This window comes from Balaenoptera borealis, assembly GCF_965194805.1.
Source record: "Balaenoptera borealis genome assembly, chromosome: 11".
Taxonomy (NCBI): Eukaryota; Metazoa; Chordata; class Mammalia; order Artiodactyla; family Balaenopteridae; genus Balaenoptera; species Balaenoptera borealis.
Window position 1 is genome coordinate 50,891,587 of NC_138868.1, and position 26,210 is coordinate 50,917,796.

Sequence of the window (26,210 nt, forward strand, 5' to 3'; positions counted from 1 at the left end):
CCCCCAGTCCTTTGGTGCTTACTCTGCTCTTTTTCTCCAGACATGGCCAAACGTGTAGCCAACCTGCTGCGGGTGGTACTGAGCCTTCAGCATGCCCCTGATGCAACCTCCGACTCAACGCCAGACCCTCAGCGAGTCCCTTTGCGCCTGTTGGCCCCCCACATTGGCCGGCTCCCCATGCCTGAGGACTATGCCTTGGAGGAACTGCGCAGTCTTACACAGTCCTACCTGCGGGAACTGACTGTTGGGAGCCAGTGAGCCCCAGGCTCCCCGCACCACACTCACATGCCGATTCACACTCACTACACAGAGGTCCCCTACATTGAGTTGATTGGCACCATTTGCCATTCTTTGGGTTGGCCATGGAATCCACCCTCCCTTCCTGCTGCCCAAGCAGCAACCTCCAGTTGTTCACGGCTTTCTTAATACTAAACACAGCATAAGGGCTTTTGGAACCCCCCAAAAAAGGATCCAAGTCTCTTTTTTTACCGTCCTCAAGACTATTCTTTTTTTTTTTTTCCTTTCTTTTTTTAAATGGTCAGTAAAGCATCGGTAAAGCACCTTTGGCAGAGTTCCCCCACCCCCTAAGAACCAGGGAATGCTTTTCCTCCCTCAGCCATTCTGGATCTTGTGACTCTCGATGCCAAACTGCTACCCTACTCCTACTCCTGCCCTTTTATACTAGGACTTTTTAGAAGGAGTGGGACAGGTAACGGGACAAATGCGTTGACCTAGGACTGTCCTCCCTTAACAAGTGAATTCTCCACAGAAGGAAGGAGAATCTGTCTCTGAAGTAGGTTGTTGATTAACACTGACTTTTGGAGTCAGAAGAGGGTTGGACTGAATTAGGAAGCAGAACAGGGTCTTTCTGACCCATTTAGGGTAGAAGTGAGTGCCTGCCATGGAGGGATGGGGCTTCAAGGCTTGATTGTTCTTCCTGCCTTGAATGTTCTGTGAACACCAAACCTTCCCTGTGCAGGAGCTCTTGGTCACAGATCACACATCTCTGGGAAACTCCCAGAACTCAGTTTGGTGCCTGGTTTTCAGTCATCTTGCTCGGCCTCCTGTCTGGATTTGCCTGAAGAGTTTGGTTGAAACATGGCAGGTTGGGTAGCCCTCCCTGTCCCTCCCACTCTAGCCCAGAGCATTTCCCACCCTCCATTTTCAGTCCCAGAAGGTGAAACCATCACTGAGGCAGGCAAGGATCTGGGCTTCAGGGGGAGGCAGGGGGCTTTTGCTACACTGCTGCCCACAGCTGTGGGGAGCCCCAGGTAACGGTCTGAGACTGCTGGTGTGAGGGCTGCCACAGACAACATGGCCATGCCTCCCTGGGTCTTTATGCATGAAGATTATGGGAAGGGTTTTATTAAAAAGTATATATATATATATATCTATATATATCTATCTATATATATAGATATAGATATATATATATAAATGACCTAGATTATTTTCCTCTTTTTCTGAAGCTACTTTCTTAAAAAAAATAAATAAAATGAAATGTTTATAGCATTCCTGGTATTGGCTTTCCTTTTGTGGTTTTGAGCCTTGTCCCAAGGAGCTTTATGGTGGCCTTGTTAAATTTGCAGTCTAAAGAGAGACTGGCCGTGGGTTAATGAGAGAATAGTTGCAGACTAGATCAAAGGCTAGGTTTATAAGGGTCAATTTTGGGGTGAGGGGGTTGAGATTATTGATGGATCCTGACTGCTGTACATTTATTTTTATGTGCTTAGATTCCTACTGGGGAATGGGGCAGGGTCTCAAATTGCCCAGTGGTATATACTTAGTATTCAAAGCCTCTCTGCTCTGGGGTTTTTGTTTTTAAACCTTGGCACTTCACCTTTCAGTTTCCATTGTGTAAAAGAGATAATGATGCCTGATGTTGCTGCTTCACAGAGCTGTGCTTGAGAGGGATCAAATGAGGCTGATGAGTAGGTTGGTTGGTTGGTTGGTTGGTTGTGTTAAATTGAAGATAGCAATTTCCAATGAGGATTAGGCCAAAGATTTCTGGGACATCAATGAGATGAGCAAGCAGAGTGGGTCTTCCCAGTGGCTGGGGCTTCCCTTTAATTTGGGCCCCTAAGGATAAGGGTTAACTCAGCTGGGAATCTCCCACCATTTCTGACTGACTGTGAACCTGAGCAAGTGAGTCACGGAGCATTTGCTGGACTTAGAGCAAAGAATTTGTTCTGCGTTCCTCACCAGAGGTGTTTTGTGAAAAGTGAGTGCTTTAGAAGTGGTTTGCCTTTAGAAATGTTAAGCACTGTGAATATGGGCAGTATTTCCTCTTAGGACAGGTATTTCCTTTAAAAAAAAAAAAAAAAAAAAAACCTCTAAGTCAAATATTTATCACAGCAGCTATTTGCGTCACAGAGAATAGACTTCCAGTTAAAGTGAACAATAAAGATGATAAGCGGTCTCTTCTATATTTCAAAATCCCATTGAAACATATTTTAAAAAATTTAAGTTTCTCAAAAATATAAAAATAAGAACCAGTTGTCTCAAAACTCAACAGAGCTGTGGAATCCACAACCTCATACAATGTTCAAAGTAAGTATTTCCTCAGCAGAATGCTGGAATAATGCCAAAATCAAAGTTAATAGAGGTCTGGAGATTAAATGTTGGATTAGCAGAGCCAAGACTTGCAGGCGTAGCTGCTCTTTTTTTAGATGTTTGACTCGTTTTGTTACTTTGTATTTCCAGGAAATTATTTCAGATTTTTTTTATTTGTTGTCTTTCAAAGAACCAGCTCTCAGACTTAACAGTTTTATTGGAGTTTTGTATTGTAATATATTCATTTCTGCTTTAAACATTCATTTCTTATGCTTTCCTAAGGGTTTTTAAAAATCTTTTATTGTAGAAATTTTCACCCATGCAAAAATAAAATGTCTCAGTTTTTCAATCTTATTTAATCTTTACCCCCATTCTTATTCCTACCCACGCACCCACCATGGTATTTCTTTCTTTTTTTTTTTTAATTTATTTTTGACTGCATTGGGTCTTCGTTGCTGTGCGTGGGCTTTCTCTAGTTGCAGCGAGCGGGGGCTACTCTTCATTGCGGTGTGTGGGCTTCTCATTGCGGTGGCTTTTCTTGCTGCGGAGCGCGGGCTCTAGGCACGTGGGCTGCAGTAGTTGTGGCACACAGGCTTAGTTGCTCCACGGCATGTGGGATCTTCCTGGACCAGGGCTCGCACCCGTGTCCCCTGCATTGACAGGCAGATTCTTAACCACTGTGCCACCAGGGAAGTCCCTCACCATGGTATTTCTAAGGGAAATCATCATTTCATCAATACATAAGCATTTCTAAGATAAATTTTTATAATCACAATACCATTGTCGTACCTAACAAAATTAACAATAATTCGAAAATATTCACTAATAACTCTCTGCATTTTCGAATTCCCCAGTTGTCTCAAAAGTAAAATCTTACTACAGTTGATTTGTTTAAATTAAATCAGGATCTAAACAGGGTCCACACTTTGCATTTGGCTGATAAATCTCTTAAATCTCTTTTAATCTATTAACAGTTCTCCTCCTTTTTTAAATGCCCTTTATTTGATGAAGTACCTGGGACATTCGTCCTTTAGCATAGAGGGCCAGGGGCTTCTAGATTTGGCTGATTGTGCCTCTACCTCCCTTACTTGCTATATACCACTGGTTAGATCTAGACTAGATTAGATTCAGGGTCCTTCTCATAGGTGGTGCTGTGTTTCATCACTATGGAAGACACTGTCTCACTGTTCCACTGTTAGTGATGTTAAGATTGTTGATTCAGGTGGTGTCAGCCTGATTCACCCTTTCTAAAGCTTCCATCAACCTTCCACCTAATAATAATCATGACCAAGATTCACTGTTTCATCATCGCACATTCCTTATCTTTTTATATGTGATGATTCAGTATTTTCAAAATAGAGACTTAAATCAGTTGTTGTTCAGGTACTTTTTTCTTTTTCTTTTTTTTCCCAAAATGGCTTTTTAAAAATAACCCACCAACTTTTAGAATTATTTTTTTCAAATTAACATTTTTACCCTAAAACACACTAAATACGTTATAAGAAATATTTCAACATTTTTTCAGGTAAACATACCAATTTTTCTGTAACTCTTCAGTCTATTCTATGTATGTGCTATTTCCATGTGTTTCGAAGCACTCTTGAATTTAGCCTTTATTTTGGCCTAAAGGTATTCTGCAAAATGTTGCTTTTAAATGTAATTTGAGGGTAAGACAACCTTGTGCCCCCAAAAGATTGAATAACTGCTGAAGAAAATGGTACAGAAAGAAAAATGCATCTTTTACCCCGACACCCATCCGTACAACATCTGCCACTCACTTTTTTTTTTTTTTTTAATAAATTTATTTATTTTATTTTTGGCTGTGTTGGGTCTTTGTTGCTGCGCGTGGGCTTTCTCTAGTTGCAGGGGCGGGCACTCTTGGTTGCGGTGTGCGGGCTTCTCATTGTGGTGGCTTCTCGTTGCAGAGCATGGGCTCTAGGCGCGCGGGCTTCAGTAGTTGTGGCTCGCGGGCTCTAGAGCTCAGGCTCAGTAGTTGTGGCACACGGGCTTAGTTGCTCTGTGGCATGTGGGATCTTCCTGCACCAGGGCTCGAACCCGTGTCCCCTGCATTGGCAGGTGGATTCCCAACCACGGCACCACCAGGGAAGCCCTGCCACTCACTCTTAAGTCTTGTCTTCCTCCTTTGTTTTTGTTTTGTTTTTTTTGGTTTTGGTTTGGTTTTTTGGCTGCGCCGCGTGGCTTGCAGGATCTTTAGTTGCGGCATGAGAACTCTTAGTTGCAGCCTGTGGCATCTAGTTCACTGACCAGGGATCAAACCTGGGCTGCCTGCATTGGGAGCGCAGAGACTTAGCCACTGGACCAGCAGGGAAAAGTCCCTACCTACTCATTCTTGATAGTCCTCTTGTTCTTTCATTTTTCAGTCCTTATTTATTTCTTAAATCATATTACATATACTTCTATGTTGTTTTTAAAAGAGGCAGTATAATTGTAGTATAGTGTAGTGTAGGGATGGACTCTTTACCCCAATTATGTTCAAATCCTGGGTCCACTGGAATATGCTATGGAATCTTGGCTAAGTTATTTCCTGTGCCTCAGTTACCTCATTTGTAAAATGGAATCAATAATAGTATTTACTTCATAGGGTGTTGTGAGAATTACGGATTAATATATGTTAAAGTGCTTAGAGCACTGCCCAAAATATATTAACTACTCAAATTATCATTATTATGTCCAATATCTGTGATCTCTTGCTTGTTTCTATGAGTGTTTTTGTTTCGGCTAACTCATTCATGATAGATTATGATTTTTTTAATATTTATTAATTTATTTGGTTGTGCAGGGTCTTAGCTGAGGCACGAGGGATCCTTAGTTGCAGCATGTGGGATCCAGTTCCCCGACCAGGGATCAAACCCAGGCCCCCCGCACTGGGATCTCAGAGTCCTAACCACTGGACCATCAGGAAAGTCCCAATATTTTTGATAACAGCTTTATTGAGATAGAATTCACATACCATACAATTACCCATTTAATGCGTACAATTAGTTTAGCTATATTCACAGAGTTGTGCAGCCATCACCACACAGGCAATTTTAGAACATTTTCATCCTCCCAAAAAGAAACCCCATAGCTTTCAGCCATCATTCCCCAACTTCCCCAGACCTACACAACCACTAATCTACTTCCTATCTCTATAGATTTGTCTATTCTGGACATTTCATATAAATGGAATCACACAATATGTGACCTTTTGTAACTGGATTCTTTCCCTTAGCATAATACTTTCAAGGTTCATCCATGTTGTAGCATACATCAGTACTTCATGCCATCTTATGGCCATATAATACTTGATTGTATGGACATACCACACCACCTTCTATTTATATATTTCATCAGAATCTAACACCATATACAAAAATTAAGTCAAAATAGATCAAAGACTTAAATGTAAGACCTAAAATTATAAAACTCTTAGGGACTCCCCTGGTGGTCCAGTGGTTAAGACTCCACACTCCCAATGCAGGGGGCCTGGTTTCAATCCCTGGTCAGGGAACTAGATTCCACATGCCACAACTACAGGAGCCCACATACTGCAACTAGAGGAGCCCACAAACCGCAACTAAAAGATCCTGCATGCAGCAGCGAAGATCCCACATGCCGCAACTAAGACCCGGCACAGCCAAATAAATAAATATTTAAACAAATAAATAAAATTATAAAACTCTCAGAAGAAAATAGAGGGTAAAATCTTAACAACATTGGATTTGGTAATGATTTCTTGGATATGACACCAAACACACAGCAACAAAAGAAAAAAATAGACAAAATGAACTACATGAAGAATTTTTAATTTTGTTCATTCTAAAGACACTGAGTAAAAAGGCAACCTAGAGAATGGGAGAAACATTTGCAAATTATTTATCTGATAAGGGATTAATATCCAGAATATATAGAGGACTCATAGAACTCAACAACATAAAGAGAAAAAAAAAAACAATTTAAAAATGAACAAAGGACTTGAACGGACATTTCTCCAACGAGGATATACAAGTGGCCAATAAGCACATAAAAAGATGCTCAACATCACTAATCATTAGGGAGATACAAATCAAAACTATGAACCAGATACCACCTCATATCCATTAGGATGGCCATTATCAAAATAACAAAGTAACAAATGTTGGTGAGAATGTGGAGAGATTGGAAGCCTTGTGCATTGTTGGTGGGAATGTATTCAATAAAAAGGTATGTCCGCTGTGGAAAACAGTATGGCAATTCTTCAAAAAATTAAAAACAATTACCATATGATCCAGCAATTCCACTTCTGGGTATATATCCAAAAGAACTGAAAGCAGAATCTTGAAAGGATATTTGTACATCCATGTTCATAGCAGCATTATTCACAATAAATGAAATGTGAAAGCAACCCAAGTGCCCATCAAGAGATGAATGGATAAGCAAAATGTATATACATACAATAGAATGTTATTCAGCCTTAAAAAGGAAGGAAATTCTGACATATACTACAACATGGATGAAACTTTAGGACATTATATGAAGTGAAATAAGCCAGGCACAAAAAGACAAATACTGGGATTTCCCTGGCGGTCCAGTGGTTAGGACTCTGCGCTTCCACTGCAGTGGGCACGGGTTCAGTGATCCCTGGTCAGGGAACTAAGATCCCGCGGGCTGCGCGGCACAGCCAAAAAAAAAAGACAAATACTGACATGACTTCATAGAGACAGAAAGAAGAATGGTATTTGCCAGGGGCTGGGGCTTATGAGTCTAAGTGTGTGTTTCTGAAGATATCTTGACTAACTCACTAGGACCATAGTGCAAATAATGTTGATTGCTGTGCATTTGTCAATGTACTAGGTAGTTGCCTTGCATTATCAGGTACTTTCATTGTCTCATTTAATTCTTACCACAACTGTTTAGGTGAGGACTGTTAATCCCACTAACCTGTTTGATAAAACTGAAACCCAGAGAGTTTCAGTATCTTACCCAGGTCAGACAGCTCATAGGACAGAGCTGAAAGTAACACTAAAGGCTGTGTTTTCAGGGAGATCAGCTCGGTGCTTTGTGACCACCTAGAGGGGTGGGATAGGGAGGGTGGGAGGGAGACGCAAGAGGGAAGAGATATGGGGATATATGTATATGTCTAGCTGATTCACTTTGTTATAAAGCAGAAACTAACACACCATTGTAAAGCAATTATACTCCAATAAAGATGGTAAAAAATAAATAAATAAAGGCTGTGTTTTCTCTGCGGCCCAACACCACCCGTGATGTTTAAGCATAGGGAGAATACTGAGGCTCAGACTGGGATGGCTGTGGGATGGCAAGGATGTGGGCTGCATCTCCTGCTTTGTGGGGCCACCTGGAGCAGCCTGAGGCTTGGCACCCCTCTCACCAGGAGGGGAGCGCTTGCTTGGCACAAAGCACCCAGCCTAGACAGATGTGTTCAGTCCCTAACTGAGGGCACAGCTGACAGACGAAAGGGAGCCTCAAGAATTCAGTAACGATGACAGAGCTGGGAGGACAGTTACCATCCACTGGCCCTGTCCCCTCACACCTTTAAGCCCCAGTCTCTTGCAGATCCTGACCTGGCATCTCTGTACCCTCCAATCCCCCAAGCTGGGCCTGACCTGAGCGTGGGTGCTACCTTACAGAATTTGAATAATTCAGGTCCCAGTGACCTGAGGTGTCAGTTTCAGTTGCTCTGTTCCCATGGACACAGGTGTCCCAACTCTGTAATTAAGCTAATGAAAGGGAAAGGGGGCGGGGTCTGCTGTCCTGTGCCTCAGAAGGCTCAGGGCTGATGGAGTCCCTGTCCCTGTCCTGCTGAGAATGCGCCAGCCTCCCCCAGAGTCAGGTGTGGGGAAGGCCTTGAGGAAGTCAACGGGGCTGAAATAGAGGCAGGAGAAAGGAAGAGAGAGTGGAAAGAGGAAGACCAGAGTCAGGGAGGCAGAGACCAAGAAAGAGTTACAGAGGGACGGATAGCAGGAAATCGAGACAGAGAGGCTGAGTGAGAGGTAAAGGGGGTGGGGGGCGAAGAACAGGGCAGAGACAGAGGCCAGAAGAGGCAAAGACCAGCAGAGAAGGAGAAACAGTAGATGCCAAGGCCCAAGTACTAAAATCCCAGGGCAAGTACACATAGCAGGGTCAGGTAACTTGTAGGGCTGCAGGACTCCCTGGAGGGTAGTTGGACTCAACAGAGATCCCAGTCTTCCTTCTGACGTGCAGGGATTGTCCACACCATCCTTGCCAGCAGGGCCTGACGCTGCCGTAGGTCAGGCCAGGAGGCTCATATCCAGAGACCCGCCCTTCCTCTGGCTGCGGCAAGGCCATGGGGCCCGGGAGCCACCGCCTCAGCCTCAGCTTCTCTGTCTCCAGTCTGGGCCTCCTGCTCCTGCTCCCACTCCTGCCAGGTATGAAGCTCAGTAGACCAGCCCTGGCCTCTCTGGGCGTTGCTGCTGTTCCCATCCTCCCCAAACCTCTCTCCACGTGCTCTCTCTTCATTTCTGTGCTGGGAGCAAGCGCTATCTGGGGAGTGTGAAGGAGGGGGAGCTGAAGAGGGCAAGAGGGGGCTTGCCTGACTGGGGCGGGAGCAGTTGACGGGGCAGCTCCCAGGGATAGGGCTGGAAGAGCCAGGGGGACCAGATCACGAAGGGTGAGCTTGGGCTTTATCTAGCAGGCCTGGGGAGCCGTTAAACAGGTTTAAGCAGCTACTGGTCTAGTCAGATTCATTTGTTTAAAAGCTTGATCTCTCAGAAGTGTGGCAGGTAGTTAGAGAGGTGAGCCTGAGGTGGGAGAGCAGGAAGGAGGCTGTTGCTGCCGTGGTCCATATGCAGGGAGGATGGGCCCAAGCTGGAGAGGTGATGAAGCATTCAAGAGCATTCAGCAGTATGACTGACAGGATGCGGGCACAGAGTGGTTTGCAGAGAGAAGGGCCAGAAGGGAGAGACAAATTACCAGATTTCCAGCTGAGGGCACCGGGAGTGTTGTTTGCTGAGACGGGTAACACAGGACAAGGAACAGGTTTCAGAACACGGAAGGAGGAGGGACTTCCCTGGTGGTCTAGCAGTTAAGACTCCACGCTCCCAATGCAGGGGGCCCGGGTTCAATCCCTGATCAGGGAACTAGATCCCACAGGCCGCAACTAAGAGCCCACATGCCACAACTAAGAGCCTGCATGCCGCAACTAAAGATTCCGCACGCCACAAGTGAAAAGATCCCGCACGCTACAACGAAGATCCCGTGTGCTGCAACTAAGACCCAGCACAGCCAAATAAATAATAAATTAAAAAAAAAAATACATGGTGGGAGGAAACAGGTTCATATTTGGCCCTACACAGTTTAAAGTGCCTACAGGACATTTAGGACATTCAGGTCTGGAGCTCAGGAGAAAAATCTGGGCTGAAGAAAAAAGGAGACGAGGGCAAAGGACGGGATTCTGGGGAACAATACCTAAATCAAGGACTGAGAAAAAAAAAAGGACTGAGGACAATGGGATGTGTCACAAAACCCGGGGAAGAGTGTGTTTTCAGGAAGGAGGGGCCCATAGTGTCAGAAGCTTTGAAGACATCAACTGAAGTGCAGCTAGAGAAGCAGAGACAGGCTGGAGAGACTGGAAGGGGCAGGGCAAGAGGGTTCCGGATGCCTGGTTGAGAACTGGGACTCTTGCGGTCTGTTTGGGCCCCTCCAGCATTTGTTTTTTTGTTTGTTTTGTTTTGGCCACATCACGCGCCATGCAGGATCTTAGTTCTCCAACTAGGGATCGAACCCATGCCCCCTGCAGTGGAAGCGCGGAGTCTTAACCACTGGACTGCCAGGGAATTCCCAGCCCCTCCAGCATTTGTGGTGGGGCAAGCAGAATCCAGGTCCTTGGGAAGGGAATGGTGGGGAAGAAACCCATCAGCCTTGCTTCAGAAGATAATACCTACTCACACTATGGCCTTCACCTCATCTATCCTTGGAGGCAGGCCAGGGAGGAACTAGAGCCACAGGTAGAGAGACAGAGAACAGGGACAGTTAGACAGCTGTGAGACAGTGGAGCAGCTGACAAGGCCTCAGTCTTGTGCAGGGTACAGGTTGTGAGCCGAGGTCCCTGGACACCCTTTCTTACTGGTCCCCCAGAGTGCTTCGGAGCCGAGGGCAGGCTGGCACACAAGCTGTTCCGAGACCTCTTTGCCAACTACACAAGTGCCCTGAGACCTGTGGCAGACACAGACCAGGCTCTGAACGTGACCCTGGAAGTGACGTTGTCCCAGATCATCGACATGGTGAGTTGGTTGTTGTACAGTCGTGGAGTGTGCTGGTGACAGTGTCAAGGAATGGGAGAATGGGAGACTGGGATTAATCTCCAATCAATTCTTTCCTGTAAACATTAGCATTAGCAACAATAACAGCTACCAACTGTTGGATCCTAACTGTTGGGTGCTCACAGTGTGCCCAATACTTTGCACACTTGAATCCATGCCTAGCAGAGATTACTACCCATGTAACTTCTGAGGAAACTCAGGCCCAGAGAAGAGAAGGACCTGGTAAGGTTACATAGCAAGGCTGGGTGGGAACTGAACTGTGTGGGCAAGTCAGGTTTGCGGGTGCTGACCAGAGCTCTGTAGGTGAGTGTGCACACACAGGGCAGGGTATTGTGCAGACGTCTGTCCACATCTATGCCCACTTTCTGCCCCCAACTAGGATGAGCGGAACCAGGTGCTGACCCTGTACCTGTGGATCCGACAGGAGTGGACAGATGCCTACCTACGATGGGACCCTGACGCCTATGGTGGCCTGGATGCCATCCGCATCCCCAGCAGTCTCGTGTGGCGGCCAGACATCATACTCTATAACAAGTACTGCCTGCCTTGGCCCCTCCCCTCTCCTACCCCTCCCTAGAGTTGCCCTTGGCTCTGGGGATGCACTTGTCCCCCATCCTCCACATCAAACCCGGCTGCTATGGTGCCCTGGAAGCTTTCCCCCAGGACCCTTCTAAGCTGCCAGGAAGGTGTTGGCAATTGTGGCTGCATGGTGCAGTAGGGCTTCCTGACCACACACACACACACACACACACACACACACAGCGGCTCATGGCAAGGGCCTACTGGAGGGAGCTCACAGCCCCTTGATGGCACCTCCACTTTAGGCTGTCTCAAGCCAACCCAGGCTGAATGTCTCCTAGGAATCCTCCGTGTGGTCCAGGGCCAATTCTGTATCTCTCGCAGAGAGGGTTCTGGGACACAAGTGCCTCTTTATGGCACTCTCTACCCTTTTCTCAGGGCACCCCAGGGCCTGCCTAGGGATTTCCTTCAGGGCTTAGCCCTCTGGAGTAGTCCTTTATGCCGCCTAAGCCAGTTCTGTGCTTCCCAGACAACACATAGCTCAGCATATTTTCCTCAGGGCCCCTCTAGGAGCTTTGCAGATGACACTCAAGGAAAGTCACCGTGCGCCCCGCATCAACTTTTGAGCTAGGTCTGTGTCTCGTTCTGGGCCCTTCAGGCGCTGGCCCCGCTAGGCCTCCAAAGGCACAGAGGGCCCTCTATACCGCTCCCTTTGCCCTCTGTGCCACCCCCAGCAAGCCCGATGCGCACCGCTTACAAGGGGCAGCCCTGACCTCCAAGGCCGCGGCGCCTCACGGAGCCCCACCCCCTGCCCGCAGGGCGGACGCGCAGGCGCCAGCCTCAGCCAGCACCAATGTGGTCCTGCGGCACGACGGCGCCGTGCGTTGGGACGCGCCGGCCATCACGCGCAGCTCGTGCCGCGTGGATGTGTCGGCCTTCCCATTCGACGCGCAGCGCTGCGGCCTGACGTTCGGCTCGTGGACGCACAGCGGGCACCAGCTGGACGTACAGCCGCGCGGCGCCGCCGCCAGTCTGGCCGACTTTGTGGAGAACGTGGAGTGGCGCGTGCTGGGCATGCCGGCCCGGCGGCGCGTGCTCACCTACGGCTGCTGCTCCGAGCCCTACCCGGACGTGACCTTCATGCTGCTGCTGCGCCGCCGCGCCGCCGCCTACGTGTGCAACCTGCTGCTGCCCTGCGTGCTCATCTCGCTGCTGGCGCCTCTGGCCTTCCACCTGCCCGCCGACTCGGGCGAGAAGGTGTCGCTCGGCGTCACCGTGCTGCTGGCGCTCACCGTCTTCCAGCTGCTCCTGGCCGAGAGCATGCCGCCGGCCGAGAGCGTGCCGCTCATCGGTGAGCTCTGAGGGCCCGGGGTGGCGGGGGAGGAGGCCGGAAGAGGACGCCCGCAACCCGGGGCTGAAGTGCGCGGGTGTCCGCAGGTGCAGGAGTGGGAGCCGGACCGGCCTGGGTCAGCGGAGGGGCCCCGCTGAGCGTCTTGGGGTCCGGCCTCGTTCTGAGATTGAGGGGGAAGAGGTCGGCCCCTTCCAGGAAGAAGGGGCAGAGGAAGGAGTTGGTCTTTCCTCAGGGACTTGATGGAGGAAGGTCGACATCCCCAGTGTTATAATCACAGGCAAAACATACTAAGTACTCACTGCGTGTCAGGCAGTCTCCTAAACACTTGACGTTTATTAACTCAAGGAAGCAGCACCACACACCTGTGAGGAAGGTTCTAGTATAACTTGCTTCAGATCATGCTGGATCTATTTAAGAGCGTGACTTTCACGGGATTGTGGGTGAGTCCAGTCTCCAGCAGTGAGGGGAACAATTACGGAGCAGGTAGCTTCTGAGAACCTGACGGGGGAATGCGGGAGAGGGAGCCCTTGGCCCTTACCTTCTTCCCGCTTCCATCCGTTGGGCTTGGAGGGTCCTGCGAGCCTTATGGGGGGATGAGCTCATTCCTCCTTGTGCTCAGGCAGTTGGGGAGCTCAGGCCCCCTGAGTTCTTGTTTGGGGCCTCAGTTCCCTTTCCCTCTCCTGCAGGAAAGTACTACATGGCCACCATGACCATGGTCACCTTCTCCACAGCGCTCACCATCCTTATCATGAACCTGCATTACTGTGGTCCCAGTGCCCGCCCAGTGCCAGCCTGGGCTCGGGCCCTCCTGCTGGGACGCCTGGCGCGGGGCCTGTGTGTGCGGGAACGAGGGGAGTCCTGTGGGCAGTCTAGACCTCCTGAGTCATCCCCCAGCCCCCAGCCTCCTGACAGAGAAGCTGGCCCACCAGCAGGCCCTTGCCGTGAGCCTCGGTGTCTGTGCCATCAGGAAGCCCTGCTGCGCCATGTAGCCACCATCACCAACACCTTCCACAGACACAGGGCTGCCCAGCGCTGCCATGAGGACTGGAAGCGCCTGGCCCGTGTCATGGACCGTTTCTTCCTGGGCATCTTCTTCTCCATGGCCCTGGTGATGAGCCTTCTCGTGCTGGTGCAGGCCCTGTGAGTCCCAGGGGTCTGCTGCAGCCACAGCACCTCCAGACGGGGATGGAATGGCCAGGCCAGGTGGTGGTTGGCCCTCAGGCCACTCAGTCTCTCTCCACTGGGTCTCAGAGCCTGGGACATCCTCTCTTCAGCGCTACTGACTTCACACACCAGAGGGAGTACTCGTTGTCTCTGTACCCTAACCTCTAAGGGGAAATCCAGAGCTTGCCGCTCCCCTGATTCCTGCAGAGGAGGAACTCTAAGAAGGGTCAAGGTCAAAGGGCAGTTCTGGAGGGACAGAACTGAACTCCGGTGCTGAGTGTTCGTGCTTTCAGTGAGGAGAGTGCAGGTAGTACAAACAGAACGGCCACATTTCCTGTCTTTTCTTCCTTCCTCTGTGGCTGCTGTTACAGGGACTTGGTCTTGCCTGTCCCTACCTGGGGGCTCAGGGGAGGCAACTGGGAATTCAGGATTCCTGGTCCAGTTTCCAGAGCAGGAGGCCACACAAGGATTTGGCCCCAAAGCCCCGGCTGATAATAAAGTGTGTGCCTATCACTTCCTCCATGTCCTCTCTTACCCTTAGGGCCCGTGGTGGTGGAACTTGGGGATCCAGCCTCTTAGGGACCTTAGGACTCATGGATCAGAGCAGAAATTACATCTTTGCTGACAAGAAAATGAGATCCAGTCCACCCCATTCCCACACAGTGACATCCGGAGAGCTTGAAGGTGCCCAAAGCAGGGGCAGTACAGGAACCAGCTATTCACAAGGTATTTCTTCCTTTCTGACTTCCACACATTTTCTGGCACCACCTCTGTGCCTCGGATGCAGTCCCTGCCTTCATAAGCTCACAGTTGGACGTGGGAGACCAGGGCCCTTTGGGAGCACAGAGGCAGGGCCCCTAACCCAGCAGGGTGGAGAGGCCAGAGAAGGCTTCCTGGAGGAGCGAACAGGAGCAGTCCAGGTGTACATGGGAAGCATTTGAGTAATATCAGCAAGTATCATGGCCAAGTACTTTTCTCCCCAATCACCCCCCCTCCAAACTACTTTAATCTTCTATCTCCAAGTGAGTGGTTACCTGTCCTGCAGTCCCCCCACCTCTATTCACCATCTTACTCCTAGACCCCTGGGTGAGGCCCAGTCCCTACATTTTCCTCTTCCTGCTAGCAAGCCTGGCAGCTGCCAGAGAAGATCCCCGAGTTCCCTACAGATGGAGTTACCACAGATCTTGGCCACACTTAAAGCATACATGTGGCTGACATCCTCATGTTGGGCAGAGGTGACGGCAGAGCTGTTCAGTGGCTGATGGATTAGAGGAGTCCTGGACTCTCTGGAAAGGCTTCTCCAACAAGGAACCAGAGCAGCAGTAGAAGGGACCAGACTGCAGAAAGGGGGCCCTGACCCACGGCTGCAGGGAAAACAGAGGCACAGAGATTTAGGGGCAACGTGAGATACACAAAGAAACAAGATGAAAAGAAATGAGCAGAGTGAGCTGACTGATATACAACATGCAATGGGAGACAAAGATGAGGAGAAAGAATTTAGGGAGGAAGGTAGAGATGAAACCAAGGAGAGCCCCAGTTCCCCTTCCAGAGGTCATTAGGTCTATCCCCCAGTCTCCTACTGACACAACTGAGGCACTGCAGGGTGGGATGAAAAGGGGTAGAGATCTGAGTGGGATCTGGTGAGGCTGATCTTTGCTCCTCTGGTCAAACACTGGTGGGAGAGTTGCTGGTGCACTGGGATGGGGAATGGGGAGGGGTGCGGGAATCCTAAACTTTCCCAGTGCTTGAAATTACATTATCAGACCTCAAAGAAGCCGAGTTGGCGTCTGGAGACCTGGCTGGTCTTGACTCTGCCACTCACTCACTCTCACCTGGAGCAAGTCACTTCTGTCTCTGAGTCTCACTTTACTGTATAATGAGGGTAATACTCCCTGTCCCACCTCCTTCCAGTCGATTATTGTGCAGTAAGGGTAAAATGAGATGGTGTCTGAGGAGGTGGGGGCCAGCCTGGTATGGTGGTTCCAAGTTCAGCTCTAGGACCCGGCTGTTTGGACCGTACACTTTTCTGGTTTTGTGTGTGGGGCTGGTTGCTTCATCTCTCTGTGCCTTCCTTCTCTCATCTGTGGAACAGGGGTGATGACATTACCTGCATCATTGCATCATGGTGAGGATTCATGGAACCCTGAGTGGTACTGTGTCATGGAGAAGGGTGGGAACAAAAAGGAGGCTGGGGCTCCTTCCTATCCGCTGTTCTCAGAGCCCTGAGGGAGGAGGCGGGACCCGAGGCGTAGGGGTGGCTGTGATTTCTTCCCTGAGAATGGCCTGTTCCCACCTAGAGAAGTGGTGGCTGAGGCAGGACCTGGCACAGCAGGTGTTCAAGGGAAGAGAAGAGTCATAGCCAAAGGGAACCTGGGGACCATCTAGTCCGATATGCTTACTATGCAGATAGGGAAACTGAGGCCCAGAGAGGGATGTTTGGTCACAGAGAGAGTTAGGGCAGAGCCTGGGCTAGAGCCCAGGTCTCCAGCAGCCAAGACCTGACCTTGACCTTGGGAGGTGGTCTGAGAGAGCTCTGAAGGCAGTAACAGCGCGCTCTGCAGCAGAAGGAGGAGAAGGCCCAGGGGGACTTTGTGGAGCGGCCCTTCCCTCCGTCGCTTCAGTGCAGGCTGGAGCTCTCTGGGGTCTGGTCAGTGGGCTCCTGGGAAGGCGGGGACGGCCCAAGGCTTGGGGGGCAGGTGTGTCGGCTCGGCAGCCATCTCCCACATATACATTCAGTGGGGAAGGTTAGCAACCCCCCACAGGTGTCTGCTTAAGGGAGTCTACTTTTTTTTGATTAGAAGGGGGTTGTTTTTATTTTATGGGGGATATCCATCCAGGAGAGGGGCCCAGACCCAGGATAGCCAGCTCAGCCCCAAACGGAGCCCCACAGATGCCTGCAGCCCTCACCTGAGTTATCCAGACGGCAGGGCCCTGACTTGCACTGCTTGTCTGTAGGGAAGAAACAGTAAAGAATCAAAGGCTCAGTAGCTCTAAGTATGGAAAGGGACTCCAGAGCCCCGTGGTCCATCCCTGACTTGCTCTAGGAGAAGCTGGTGTGTTTTCTCCTAATTCTGCTTCCTTACAGTGGGACCTCCCTTGCCTGGGTTTGACTTGACCTGTGAATAGCAGGGCCAGAAAGGCGCCAGCCCTTGAAGCCAGGGTCATCTGGGCACTCTTCCTGCTCCCTTGGCCTGTAACTTTGCCTCCATGCCACACCCGCCTCTCCCTCTCCCATGTCTGTCCCAGCCAAGGAGGGGCTAGTTTATGTTTTTTGTGTGTCTCCCTCACCTTCCATCAACTTGTGCACACTCGTGAAGTCCAGGGTGGTAACTGAAGCCGCGCTGGACCTTATCCCACTTTAGATGTGGTCCACGGTTCCAGCCAATAGCCTGCCTCTAACTATTGATATGAAAAGTGGGCCTCACAGGCCCCTGGGCATCCCTCAACTAGGACCAGCAGCCCACAGCCCCTTCAGAGATTAAGGACCTGGGCCCATCGTCATGATTACTCCTGTGGATGGTCCAGGGAGGATGGACAGGAAAGCATCTGAGACCTGCCAGAGCCCAGACTGGAATTTAGGGGTTTGGCACCTGACGGCTGGCTCACCACCTCACCCCACACCCGTGCACATGACTTCTGTTCAGTCAAATAAACGCGCTCTTCTCAGAAAACTGGGGTGGGCCGCTTACTTCTGGCAGCGGCTTCCAGCTGGGAGGAAAGCCTGACACCACATCTGTTTGGCCCTGAGATGGCCAAAGACACCTGCGTTGGTCAGGAAACCTTCTTCAGCCTCCCCGCAGGCAAGTGGCCAGCTCTGGCTTAGACACCTCCAGGGTGGATAAGCAAGTGTACTACTTAAGAAGGTTATGTCTCTCCTTGGACGGAAGGGGTGGAGGGGTTGGGGGACAGGACTCGGTCCTTCTCACTGTTTTTCATATCTCTGTATATATCCTCTGAAAACGGGTCGGGCAAGGCCACCTTCCGCCCAGCTGCTGGCTGGCACGTGCCCTGCTCACCTTTGATGTACTCGCAGTTGTATGTGCTGCGCTTACCCAGGGCCCGGAGGTAGATGCGGGCGGGGCCCTGGGCTGGTCTGCTGGCATTGATCACCTGGAAGGTCTCGAAGGGAGGGATCAGCACCTCCTCCTCCCCAGGGAAGAAGGAGTAGCCCTTGATAGGGGCCCCGAGGCAGGTCCAGATGCCAAAGAAGGTGTCTTCCCCAAACTGCTGGGCTGCAACATTCTGCAGGGATGCAGAGGCAAAGCCCCCCAGCCTGACGGTGGCCCCGGGCCCTGCTGGCCGGAAGCGCAGGCCCTGCACCCCTCGGAACACCTGGCGGCACTGGGGTGGACGCTGGCCCCTGCCCAGCAGCTGCAGGGCCTCGGTCAGCAGAAAGTGGAGGGTCTTGAAGGAGAAGTGGTGGAGGTAGTGGGCCCGGGAGCGGCCAGCCTCGCGCACGGCCACGTTGAATTCTTTGTGCAGGGGGCTGTTAGCTGTGTAGGCCAGGAGGGCCACCCCATGCTCTTCTCGGAAGCCCGTGGGCGGGGGCAGACGGGTAGGGCTGAGGCCCCACTTGAGTCCCCAGGCCTGGCGCTCCTGCCACTGGCTGCTTGCCTGAGCCCAGACATCGGCGTACACTTTGTTGGCCTGGAACTCCGTGCGGTTGAGATCCGGGAGAGCCGCCGCCATGGCTGCGGCACAGCCAGCATACTGGTCGTCAAAGGAGGCCAGGGCCATGTCCAGGGGCATTTCTCGAGAGAAGAGGTCTCGTCGTGTGATGGGGTGGCTCTGGGCCTGAGGCAGGGGGAGCAGCAAGGACTGAGAGGTTAGGCCCTAGGAGAACGGGAGCCCTGTTACCCAGCTTCCCCCTCCACTGAGCTGAGAAAGAGTAAGGGCCCCAAACACACCTGGAGGGGAAGGGGATTGGGAACTACTAGCTACAGATCCCCGAGACCAGGCTCTGGGGCGGTCCCCTCGGGGTGAGCGATCTCCAAGCGAAGCATCCGGCAGAGTTCAGAAGCCAGCAGCTGGGGGATGGGGTCAGCGGAGGATGACTATACCTGAAGTGCTTCCATGAGGCCCATGGACACGAGCAGCAGAGACATCATGGCAGGGGTCTGCATGTTGGAGGTGACCCTGGGCAAGTTACTCTTTGGGTCTCAGTTTCCTCGTCTGGAAAATGGGAATCTGCACAGTTTAATAAGTTGTGATGAATTGACACCTAGTCTGGGCCCCTTCCGGTGCTTGACACAGAGTCACAACATAGAAACGGAGGCTCAGAAGAGAGAGGGGACCCTTCTTGCCAGAAGGAACATGGGAGACTTCCTGGAGGAGGTGACATGTGAACAGGGTCTTGTGGGACAAATAGAATAAGGCTTCAGTCAGTGGAGGTAGGAGAGAAAAGATTGGAGTTGAGGGTGGGAAAGGAGTTTGGGACAGCAGGAATGGGAAGAGCAGAGGTATTAGAGGTAGGAACTCTCAGGATGTAAAGATGAAAGACGTTCTGGCTAGTGTGGCAGTTGCACTGTTGGAAAGCCTGGGGCCAGTCCTGAAGGAGCTTGACTGCCACAGTGAGAGGTCCAGGCTTCCCCTCAGGGGGACATGAGGCTGGAACAGGGCAGATCCAGGAGTAGTCAGCTGGTGGGGCCACAGCAGGACTCCAGGGTCAGGCTTAGAGCAGGGCTTGGGGATCCAGAGGGTCCTCCTCTGTCCCTGCAATCCTGCTGCCAACTGAACCCTCACCCTAAGCCCTCGGCTGATGCCAGGCAGGGACCCCCAGGTGGTGCGGGAAGAGGGGCTGGATGGGGGAGAGTACAGAGGGTACTGCTTCCCCCAGGGAAGCCTCCTGCATCCTCTGGGTGGGCACGCTGAGGGCCCAAAGTGGCTCCAAGAAGGTGTCCCAGCTTTGGGTCAAGATTGGAACAGACAGTTTCTAAGTTGGTGCTGCTGCTTTTTTTGTTTATTTTATTACCAAGTAATGCATGCTTATTGTGTACGAATGAATCACAAAGCCCAAGTCCCCCTTTTCTTGCTTTCCCTCCATGTCCCCCTTCTCACCGTTACCCTTGCCTGCTGTTTCCGTTGTAATGGTACCCTTCAAGACCTTTTTCGATGCACACACAGTATATTTAAATATACATACACACATAGTTTTCTGTATACAGCCTATTTTGGGGTTTTTTATTGTCACTATTTTCAAAAAGAAAAAGGAAGTGTGCTTACACATACGTGTTCTACAACCTTTTCCCAGTTAACAATGTACCATGGACTTCCATGTCACACATGCATATCTACCTTGTTCATTACGATGGCAGCATGGAATGTCATATATAGTTAATCCATAATTTATTTAACCATTTCCTTATTGAGGGACACTTAGGGTTTTTTCCTAATTTTTTGTTATTACACATGATATTGCAGTGAACATCCATGTATATAAATCCTTGTCCTCTTGTCTGCATATTTTTATAGGAAAGATATCAAGCAGGTGATATTTAAAGGATCTGAATAGTGTTCATTTAGATAGCCACTGCGCCACTACCAGGTTGCCATCCAAAAGGTCCCACTTCACCCTCCCACCAACAATGGACAAAAGTGCCCTTTTCTCCATGTCTTTGCCAACACTGGGCATTATTAATCTCTCTTAATTTTCATTTAACTGGTGGTACAAATGGTATCTAGTTTTTAATTTACATCTCTGGTCACTTAACAGGATCAATCATAACTTTAATTTTTTTTTTTTGGCTGTGATGCGTGGCAGGCGGCCTCTCAGTTCCCAGCCTGGGATCGAACCTGGGCCCTCAGCAGTGAAAGCTGGAGTCCTAACCACTGGATTGCCAGGAAATCCCCATAACTTTAATTTTTAATTTTTTAAAGTTTTAACTTAATAAAAGGTAGTACATTTTCATTATTCAAAATTTATAGTCCACGAAGCATGCAGTGAAACGTCTTTCTCTCACTGATCCCCCAACCCCAACCTGCTCTCCCCAGAGCTAACCAATGTTCCCATTTCCTGTATATCCTTCCAGAGATACTCTAGACGCATACCAGCAACTTCTCAGGTATTTCTCTTTTCCTTCTTTTATACAGACTGTAATACAGTTAGTGGTTTTTTATCTTTGGAAATCTGATGAAAGCTGAAACTGCTCCTCAGAAAATGGATATATGCGCCTTCACACAGACGTTACACAAATTTCAGGGTGGTTATGCATCTGCCCCAGTCTCACTCAGGTTAAGCATCCCTGCTCCCGAATCTCCTCTGGCTTCTGGTGGGGCCTAAGTTTTGATAGTTCAGTGACCCTAAGACGCTGGGATGTTATGTGGCTATAATTTTGTGAGTCTCCAAATCTAAGATCCTCTGATTGCCAGTATACAGTTTAAATTGAGGTGTGAGTTTCTCTGGGCAGTGGAGTTAACAGCCAGCAGAGTTTATCAAATTCAACATGTCCCAAACTGAACTTATCTTCCCTCCCTCAAAACCTGCTTACTCATTTATTCAGAAAATTCTTGAGCATCTGTAATGTGTCAGGCACTGAGGATAAAATTATGAACAGAAACAACAAAACCCACATCCCTGCTTCTTTAAGCTCTTTTAAGGTGGAGATGGAGTTGGAGTGAGGAATTTCAAGTAGCATGTTACAAGAACCCAAAGAGCCTGATGGAAACACATTTGTACAAGGAGTGGGTTTAAGTGAGGGGCTGACCAGAGGAGATTCGGAGTAGGTAGAATTTAAAATGGCATCACAGTGGGGTGTAAACCTGAGATACCGCTCCCTAATTCCAGGATAGAATGCTAATGGGCAGAGAATGCAGCAGCAAAAAACTACTTGAACTCTTGTGGTCTCTTGGAATCCACCAAAAAAGCCTGAGCTTCTATAATCTTCTCTTTGTGGAGAAACTAGTCCATGGGTTCAAGTGGGGCTTTCCTCACTCTGTACCCCCATGAGGGGAATACATGACCCCAAACTGGTGCTCTAATACCCTGGCCATTGTGATTGGCTCAAGGATGGACACGTAACCCAAGTAAGACTACTCAGAGTCTTTCCTGAGATTTGATAGATGGGTGCTGTGTAAAAGAGAGTGTGCCAGACACTGTTGATTCCCCAACCCCTATCTCCTCAGCTCATCTTCAAGTTCAACACAGGTGCAATGGATAGTTCTCAAGCATCTGACAGCTTCCCACCCTTAGTGTTCTGTATATTTCTGTGTCCAAGGCTTTCTCCATCACCCTGGGAGCTTGCTCAGGGCAACCCCAAAGTGCAGGAGATTTAATGTTCCCAAGGACAGCTGTCACCCAGTAAGGGTAGTCAGATTCTCTATTCCACAGAGGGTCCCCAATGGGACATAGTTGACCACAGTGGTCACACAATTTTTGCGGGGGAGCTTTTCTCTCTTCTTCAACTCACTTTGCCACTCCTTCACTGGTACTTCCTGGGATCACCTTTCAAATAAGCTGACGACACCCAATCCTTGTCTCGGGGTTGGCTTTTGGGGGAACCCAAACCAAGAGAGGAGGTCTTCTCTTTGGGTCATAAGCCATCAGAACATGGCCCAGAACTGTTCCTTCAGCCTGGACCCAGTGGAGCAGACCTGGGCCCAGCCCACAATAGGGAGGTGCCCAGCTGAGGCAGACTGACAGCCTGAAGCAGAGCTGCCCATCCAAGCTCACTTTAGGCAATCTACAGCTAACGTGAAGACCCAGGAGTATGAGAATAAATGTTTGCATGCCACTGAGATTTTGTGGCACACAACAAAATGGTCATGCAGTGAAAACATGAGGCCAACTATGTCTCTCACTGCATCTCCACTATCCTGTTTCTGTCCCTGTCTCTGCCCTGCAGAAACACAGCAATAAAAGGTACTAGAGGCTTGTGATAGGGCAGGAGAACTGTGAAGTCAGACATTGAATCATGTGGCCAGACTAAGGTATTGGCAGTGAGGGTGGACCCAGCATTACTAGGTAGAATTTACTAGACTTGGTGTCTGATGGGATTTAGGGGATGAGACGGGGGAAATCAAGGCTCACAACTCTGGTTCCCATGCTCTAGGTTGGAAATACAGAGGAGAAGCAGAGGAAACTTTAAAAGCTCATCCCAGCACATAGTAGGTGCTCAATTTAAAAAAAATGTATTGAATAAATGATCAGGTTAGGAGGGGAACTGGTGAGTTCAGTTTGGCACACGTGGACTCTCTAGGGGCAGATGTCCAAGATGGAACAGAATGGACAATAAAAGACATTTGAGAGTCATAGGTGTATTGAGGTCAGGAAAGAGGTAAGGTCCCCAGGGAAAGAGGCAGGGAGGGCTGAGGAAAAAAGCAGCTTGAAGCCAAGGCACAGGCAGAGCAAGACATTTCCTTGGGTTTCTAGGGACTGTTCACTTCTGGCCTTTGGGTCCCGTTAGATACCCTGGGATCCTTGTGATTAATTCCTCTTAGGGCTTCATCCAGCTCAGGGTGGTTCCCGTGAACTTGCCAGAAGAGTCTCGCATAATCTACCATCCTTATTATTCATCCAGTCACCCAAGATGGTTACTTAGGTTTCCATTCATTCAGCCATTCATCAAACACTAAATTAGTTGCCAACTAATGCTGGGCACAGTATGGGTCCATCCTCGATGCTCCTTCCCTTTCCCCATCCCCACATGCCCTGCCATGGCTCCGGTCAGCCCCTGCCTTCTCCCTGATCTCCCTACCTCCACTGTCACCCCTGCTAATCCACACTGCTGCTGCTCCACGGAGTAGGGAGAAAAATGTTTCTAAAGCACAGCTGGTCATGTTCCTTACCTGCTTGAAAACCCTCTGTGGCAAACCTGACTGGAAGAAATATCTCAAAATGCAGAGATGACAATTATGAGGCAAGGGATGAGAAGACATCCAGAAAGGAAAAAAAAACAACAAGAGATCAAAACAAAACTTACCTCCTTACCCTCAGGACAGAGTCCAGCCTCCAGGCACTGGCATCTGAAGCACTCTGTGACCTTGCCCGCCCTAACCTCTTCAGCCTCGTGCCCCACCACCCCTGCTTGACTTCTACAGTACAGAACAAAGTTCCAGGTGAGGCGCTGCTGCTTCCCTCCATGTGTTGGGGATGCCCTTCTCCTGCTACCCACTCTTCAAGGCTTCGCTCAGGAGCCATCTCCTCCAGGAAGCCCTCTGACTCCTCTGGCTTCCTAAATCACCCTGTGCTTTCCCCTGTCACTGTCCTAATCATACTGTGCTGCCCTTCAGTGTCTGCCTCCCCCCTGGCCTGTGAATTCCCTGAGGGCAGGCAGGGACCAGGTATGACCCATTCTGTGTCCCCAGAGCTCAGCCCAAGGCCAGGCACAAGTGAGCCCTCCTGGAATGTTTGCTGCAAGTCTGAGAGGCTTTCTGGGTGCAGCTAGCAATGTAGAGCACTGCAGAACAGGTGCAGTGATGACTTAGTGACCAGTTTTGCAGGGAATGGTGTGGAGGCCAAAGTGGTGGGGAGGGCCTGAGAGGCCAGGAAGTGGAGGCACTGGGCAGCCCCTTTTCCTATCCCAGCTGCCCTTCTGTCCTTCCTCTCATCCTGCTCAGGGCACTTCTCGTCAGTTTCCCCTCATCCAGACCCATGATGAACATTCCCTACTGGGGATGTGACTCCAAATCCCTCCCCAGAAATCCCCAAATTTCCCAATGGCCTCAAACCTCCCTAGGTATCCCAAACCTCTCCATCAGAGGTGCAATGGTCTGAATATTTGTGTCTCCCCAAAATTCATATGTTGAAACCCTAATGCCTGATGTGATGGTATTAGAACGGGGGGCCTTTGGGAGATAATTAGTTCATTAGTTCATGAACCCTCATGACTGGGATTGCTGTTCTTATAAAAGAGACCCCACGGACTTCCCTAGCACCTTCTACTATGTGAGAACACAGTGGGAAGGTACTGGCTATGAACCAGGAAAAGGGCCCTCATCCGACCTGGCTGGCACGCTGATCTCAGACTTTCAGCCTCCAGAACTATGAGAAATGTTTGTTTGTTTTTGATAAGTTACCAGTCTGGTATTTTGTTATAGCAGTCTGAACAGACTAAGATATAAGGTTCCCTGAAACTCTTCCTAATGATTCCTGTAACTCTACCATTAATACCTCATATTTCCCCTTTAAAAAAACCGCTTTTCATGCCCAGTGCCCAGGAACAGGTGGTGTGCCCCTTACCTAGACTTTCTCCGGGATAGGGAAGCTGGTATTGGTCTCCAGCGATGGCCACCAGGGGAGGGGGAGGGCAGATTTCTCTTTTATACCGTCTGTCCCCCACCCCTTGTACCTCTCCCACACAGCTGCTCAGAAATGTGACACTCCCCTGTCTATTTCTGGACTAGCCTCTGCCCAGTCCGCTCTGGGCCAGAGCACGTCCCATGAAAAGGGAACCCCTGAAGCTAGAGGGAAATCAAGGATCCAGGCTAGAACAACTGCCTCCTCACTGGGTTTGGTCCTGCATTCAGCACCCCTGGCCTCAGGGAGTATCTCCTTATTGTTCCTTTCATGTGAGCATGGAGACTCACCTAAGGTGCAAGGCGAGATTCCCAAAAAGCCTGGGTCCCACCTCTAGCACTCATTGGCCATGTGATCTTGGAGGACTTTCTGCGTCACTCAAGACCACTGTTCAATGACTAGATTTGACTCCATCTCTTGGGGTCTTTCTTGGGGTTCCAGATCTCGGGATGGGAGAAGCAATTCCCCAAAGCCAGAGGGTAGAGAGAAGACAAAGCCATGATACCGGAGGTTCAGGCTGCCAGAAAGCTCTTCCCAGAGCTGCTGATTCCTCAGCTGGCCCCTTCTCCCATTACCTCCCAGTGGGCATCTAAGACTCAGAGCCAGGTTATTTATAGGCAAGCCCAGGGAGATGAGGGGAAAGGCTAGTGTTGATAAACATGGGGTCACCTGAGTCTGAGAGGTCAGGGGAGAGAGGGTCTAGGGAGGGGCGGGGCTGGACCCTGAGGATGTGAGAGAGCTCTGCATCTGGGCCAGGCTTGCTGAAGGGAAGGGGCATAAAGAGAAGGGAGTGGGGTGGGGGCCGCTAAGATGCTGGACGTGACCAACGTGTTCGCCATATGCAAATTGTATGCAAATGAACGAGTGCACAAGTGGTGACCTCTCGGCTGTCTGGACCCTCTTGGTCTCTTCGGCCTAACAGTTGTCTGGAGCCCGGGCCGTGGCGGTCAGGGGCTGCCCGAGGGAGAGACCACGTCTCATAATTCCCCTCCTCTAGCACTGGTTTTGCTCGGAGAAAAGGGCCCTGGAGAAAGACCTCGCAGTCCTTGGGAAGAAGAGTTAAGTACGGCCCTCAGCCCCGCCCCCGAACCCCAGTGTTTGTCGTTGG

At 50.0% G+C, this 26,210-nt stretch overlaps 3 protein-coding genes across 18 annotated transcripts in view; 2 read left to right on the top strand and 1 right to left on the bottom strand.

Moving 5' to 3' along the window:
- NUP98 (nucleoporin 98 and 96 precursor) overlaps positions 1-1,512 on the top strand; it is a gene marked incomplete at its 3' end in the record, with an annotated part of 100,141 nt that extends 98,629 nt beyond the window's left edge. For all 13 annotated transcript variants that reach the window (XM_082340301.1, XM_082340290.1, XM_082340300.1 and 10 more), the window contains one exon: positions 41-1,512. In XM_082340301.1, coding sequence (XP_082196427.1) covers positions 41-258 — 218 coding nt within the window. The remainder of the gene's footprint in view (positions 1-40) is intronic.
- ART1 (ADP-ribosyltransferase 1) lies at positions 1,377-25,823 on the bottom strand. 4 transcript variants are annotated; one of them, XR_014231222.1, is made up of 6 exons: positions 25,046-25,821; positions 18,930-19,056; positions 17,886-18,663; positions 16,777-16,818; positions 15,046-15,233; positions 1,377-3,265 (listed from the first exon to the last, which is right to left on the bottom strand). XR_014231222.1 is itself a non-coding variant. In XM_082340371.1 (6 exons), the coding sequence occupies exons 3-6, from the start codon at positions 18,990-18,992 to the stop codon at positions 15,136-15,138; spliced, it is 981 nt and encodes a 326-aa protein (XP_082196497.1). In that variant the 5' UTR covers positions 18,993-19,041; positions 23,787-23,898; positions 25,046-25,823; the 3' UTR covers positions 15,100-15,135. The 4 variants fall into 4 exon arrangements, 3 of the variants coding, with proteins under 3 accessions (XP_082196497.1, XP_082196496.1, XP_082196498.1); XM_082340371.1 differs by lacking the exon at positions 1,377-3,265 and adding an exon at positions 23,787-23,898 and having other exon boundaries at positions 15,100-15,233; positions 18,930-19,041; positions 25,046-25,823; XM_082340370.1 differs by lacking the exon at positions 1,377-3,265 and adding an exon at positions 23,787-23,898 and having other exon boundaries at positions 15,100-15,233.
- Positions 2,542-13,850, top strand: CHRNA10 (cholinergic receptor nicotinic alpha 10 subunit; the record flags this gene model as incomplete). The annotated part of the gene is made up of 6 exons (XM_082343924.1): positions 2,542-2,550; positions 8,804-8,942; positions 10,651-10,796; positions 11,215-11,369; positions 12,173-12,705; positions 13,392-13,850. The coding sequence occupies 6 exons, from the start codon at positions 2,542-2,544 to the stop codon at positions 13,847-13,849; spliced, it is 1,440 nt and encodes a 479-aa protein (XP_082200050.1). The 3' UTR covers position 13,850.
- Positions 25,824-26,210: the final 387 nt, after the last annotated feature.

Coding starts and splice junctions, on each gene's coding strand:
- ART1 (XM_082340372.1), bottom strand. CDS start 18,992: ATGCAGACCCCTGCCATGATGTCTCTGCTGCTCGTGTCCATGGGCCTC. Junction 16,819..17,885: donor CAACTGCGAGTACATCAAAG/GTGAGCAGGGCA, acceptor TCTTCCCTACAG/ACAAGCAGTGCAAGTCAGGG. Junction 15,234..16,776: donor CTGCCGTCTGGATAACTCAG/GTGAGGGCTGCA, acceptor TTTTCCCTGCAG/CCGTGGGTCAGGGCCCCCTT.